At 43.9% G+C, this 4279-nt stretch overlaps 1 protein-coding gene across 1 annotated transcript; it reads right to left on the bottom strand.

Moving 5' to 3' along the window:
- Nucleotides 1-1199: 1199 nt before the first annotated feature.
- LOC124675653 (ras-related protein RABA5a) lies at nt 1200-3949 on the bottom strand. The gene is made up of 4 exons (XM_047211715.1): nt 3831-3949; nt 2196-2594; nt 1685-2021; nt 1200-1570 (listed from the first exon to the last, which is right to left on the bottom strand). The coding sequence occupies exons 2-3, from the start codon at nt 2533-2535 to the stop codon at nt 1690-1692; spliced, it is 672 nt and encodes a 223-aa protein (XP_047067671.1). The 5' UTR covers nt 2536-2594; nt 3831-3949; the 3' UTR covers nt 1200-1570; nt 1685-1689.
- Nucleotides 3950-4279: the final 330 nt, after the last annotated feature.

The following is a 4279-nucleotide window of genomic DNA, read 5'->3' as shown; positions in this document are numbered from 1 at the left end:
TTTTTTTGCTTTTCCAACAAAATTACCAAGTCGCCATCTCTGGCTTCTGAAATTGCAGAGCCCACGCATACAGATCGTTGAGCCACACAAAATTACCAAGTCGCCATTTCTGTTTGGCAATGTTTGTCTTGGCTGTATGCTTATATACCAGGGGACAGGAAGTTCTTTGCTTTGTTAACTGTGTTTTCTAGCCTATTTAGACTACCGAAAACAAGATAACTTTCGAAGGTTTTGTGCTCAAGTCTCTTATGACAGTGATCTTTACTATTTGCTCGTTTCTGAATTATTGGCCAAGTTTATACTCAGAGGAGGAAGCTGTGAAGATCAAGATGAGGGCAAGGCAACTGATCGACAAGGCGACCAATATGGCCAAAGATTTTCCGAGCAAAGGACCATGCCGCTCAAGCTCCAGTCCTAGGGATCCAAGCACCTTGAGTTGTCTGATGTTTGATGTTTGTAGTGGACCTTGGTGGTCCTGAACTGTGATCTTTTGTTTGTGTTTATCCTAAACTTCTTTTAGGGTTTGCGTTAGTGTTATCATGTTTTTGCTCCATAGTGGGTACTTGACATCAAGGTTTTTTTTTTATAATGGACGATTTGTTACTTGAGAAGTTTAAGCATTATATCTGGCCACTGCATAACTAGGATGTATACAGCCGTACCAATCCACACATAACGAAAAAGGGAAATGAAAAAGTTATTGCAAATGAGGATACTAAAAAAAGATCTAAAGCGAAGGGGGGCCAATCGGTAGATCACGCTACCATCCATGTAGGATAAAAATATCTCTCACCTTATAAACCACATTCGTAGAAAGGTTGCGATGTTCCACACGCTGTAGTAGAGAAGCATTGCCCAAGTGACCAAATAACGGTAGTCGCTCCCACCTTAATAACTAGCTTAAACCTAGGTCCACACCATTTAGCCAATTGTCGAAAATGTCACTGTTTGGAACATTTAGATCGATCAGAATGGCTAGCCATATAGATCTAGAACCTGTCGGTTTCCTGATGATGCAAGAACAACCTCTTTCATGTCCCCTTTTCTCCATTCTTGTTTGTTATTACAAAGATTTTGTATTTTCGTTATGCAGTAATGGAAAGGAGGTAGCCCGCTCGGAAAAGAAAAAAGTAATGGCAATGTAAATTACGCCCCGGTACTGAATGTACTAAAAAAAACGTAACGTCGCCAAGAGTTCATACTACCTTAGACCAAATGTTACCATATCAGGGCAAGCAAGCGTGGCCCGAAGAACAGTAAAAGCATGGTGTCTAGGGCTAGAATGATGTGGAAATGAACGACACAACAGCCAGTTGGTCAAACAGTTTTTCTCTTTACGCAAGCACGTATATCATTACCCCCGGAAGGACCAATCGAACTATACACTGAGATTTCCTCCAATGGAAAGCACACTTTTCATACAACCAACCCAACCTCGGCCAACTAAATCTTTAGAAGAAGGCCAGGACAACTTTTCACTAACCATATCTGCATCATTTCTTCGTGCACTGATGTGTCTCAGAAATCTTCTGCATGCCACAGGGCCTCTCTTGTCATCAGATCCTGGAACCTGAGTACATACATACATATTCATCAGAATAGTTTAGCAATGTCAGACATAATGAACCAATGTCAAACATAATGATGCACTTATTCATACATGAGAATAGGAGGGAGATCTTACAGGTTCTACGATGAACAGCACCACCTCCCACCACTGTTTGTTTCATTGGGGGTGTCACTCTGCAGCACAACGGCTTTCCCGTTGCTTAGTGATTGCAGCTCGCTTTTCTTCTGCTCTAGCGATTGGAACACCTTCCTGCTTAGTATGCTGTAGATCTCCTTGACTACAGTTTGAAAAGCTGCTGTGACATTTGACGAGTCCAGTGCTGAGGTTTCCATGTAGAAGAGGCCCTGAGCCTCGGCAAGGGCTTTGCCTTCTGCGGTGCTCACCTCCCGTGCATGCTTCAGATCAGTCTTGTTGCCGATCAGAATTGTGACGACATTCATGTCGGAATGAGCTGTTCAGTGGTTAAAGTAATCAAACAGAGGTGATAAAGCCAACAGGAAATCAAGGCAAGGTGTAACCGATTTAAGTTAGTAGGGACATGTAACAGTAGGACAACCACTAGCTCAAGGCAATGTCAAGAAATGTGTTAATATCTGAAGAACTACAGTAAAATGTTTGTTCTCACCGTGCAGTTCGTTAAGCCATCGGCTAACACTGTCAAATGTCTGACGCCTTGTTATATCATAAACCAGAAGAGCTCCAACCGCTCCTCTGTAGTAGGCAGATGTAACTGCTCTGAAACGTTCTTGTCCTGCTGTGTCCCATATCTGAGCTTTAATTTCCTTTCCATCAATCACCAATTTCTGGGTCTGGAATTCTACCCCTATCGTAGATTTGGAATTTGGGAAGAACTCATTCCTAGCAAATCTGGCTAGCAAATTTGATTTACCAACAGAAGAGTCACCAATCAGAACAATTTTGAATAAATAATCTTGGCTTTGCTGCTCATCTCCACCATAAGCCATTCTGCAACAACTCTACAGAAGCAGCTGCCTTTCTAGTGCTTCACAATATTACAGTAGCCCTGTCAAGTTTACACAGTTATATACTGTAATGAAAATGATTTAAATCACAATAAAGGACGAAAACATATAAACAAAGAAATCATTGAAATAGGAAATAGTTGTACGGCATATTGTACACGGCAAGAAGCTATTTTGCTCTTCTGATTCCCCTAAAGGATCAGTCAAACTTTAACGTCCTTAGTGTCTTAAGTATCATTGCTAAACCACATTTTAAATGTCTGTACTGCCAACATTTGCTATATCAGAAAACCATTCATTTCCATCTTTTCTAAGTAAAAGAGAATTTCAGAAGTACAACATTTGCTGGAATTGACAATAAAACTGTGCATATCAACAAGAGAGCCATGCATCAATTCAAACATGATCAGAACTCAGAGGTGAAAATAAATGAAAAAGATTGAATTGCATAGTTGGACCTTAAGCAACGACCTGAACCCCTTCGTGTTCAAAATAAAAGGCCTCTGATGTTGCAAAGAAAAAAAAAAGATATATAGCATATTCTAGCCTCATATGCTTGACCAACATATTCCTTACAAAACATAAAGAGTAGATGCTAAGATCAAACTTAGACAAGTTACAAACAAAAGTGGTTCCAAAGAGAAACTACCAGTGAGTTAGTATGGTTCCCATTTCCCAAGGTGTGAGTTTGGTTTCGGTTTGACAAAAGGTGGTTCCTTTTAGCAACGCATTTTATTCTACTGTAGCAGCAGCATTTCACTTCTATTTTGTCTATAGCGTGCTTAAGCCATCTAATTCTAGAACTTTTTTTTGCTGCCAATAGTTTCCCTGATACCAGATCCCACGGAGAGCGGTCGGGCATGTCGATTTACACGACTAGTGCCAAGCCGGACATTGCACAGTTTTCTGCTTTTTTGCAGGGTCCGAGAACTAGAAAGCACGCTACTATTATTAGGCAAAACCAACGGGCCTTGCACTTTACAAAACAAAACCGGAACGGCCGTGAGATCAACTCATCAGACATCTCACAGCCGAAATGGCGAGCACACGGAATGGGGCTGGCAAGCAAATTTCCGGTCGAATTCTGCAGAGATTGGTCCGTGAGGCTGTGCTGCTACCACGGTTTCCCCCGTTCGACGGAGTACGCAGGTAAAATGGGACGGATCACGGGGGCGGATCTAGGTGGCGTGCCGGGCGCGCGCGCGCCGGCAGGCGGGGACGCAAATTGTGAATGCGAGTGGGGTTTCAGGAATGGCTGGATGAGAGCAGGCTTGTACCTGGAGAGCCGATGCCAGAGACTGCCGACGGGGCGGAGAGAGCAAGAACGGCCCGGTGGACCGACGGAAGCGGCGTCGGCGGCGACGACTTCGCGTGTGGGGTGTCGGCGGGGCAGGGATTGAGGCGTCGGGCGGCGCCGACGCTCAGGCGCGGCACGGCGGCAGCGGCAGCGGCGGAGCACGGTGGTGGACTAGAGACATGGGAGAGATTTGGAGGCGCGTTGTTGGTATGGTACTTGGGTAGGTCAGACAGGAAGAGAAAAGAAAGGAAGGAGAAAGAAGGCGTACCTCGCCCGAGACGAATTGTTGGTGAGAGCGTGTGAGGCCAGACCCGGTGATGTAGGCAGGTGGAACGACTATACAGATCCAAAATGAAACCTTTGCATTTATTCATCATGTATTTTTTTTCTGTCTAGTAGCAAAAGTGATTTTTCTGTTGAGAGACGACA

Source organism: Lolium rigidum, chromosome 7 (assembly GCF_022539505.1).
Source record: "Lolium rigidum isolate FL_2022 chromosome 7, APGP_CSIRO_Lrig_0.1, whole genome shotgun sequence".
Taxonomy (NCBI): Eukaryota; Viridiplantae; Streptophyta; class Magnoliopsida; order Poales; family Poaceae; genus Lolium; species Lolium rigidum.
Note: the sequence above shows the minus strand (reverse complement) of the source record. Positions and strands in the feature narration are given on the sequence as shown.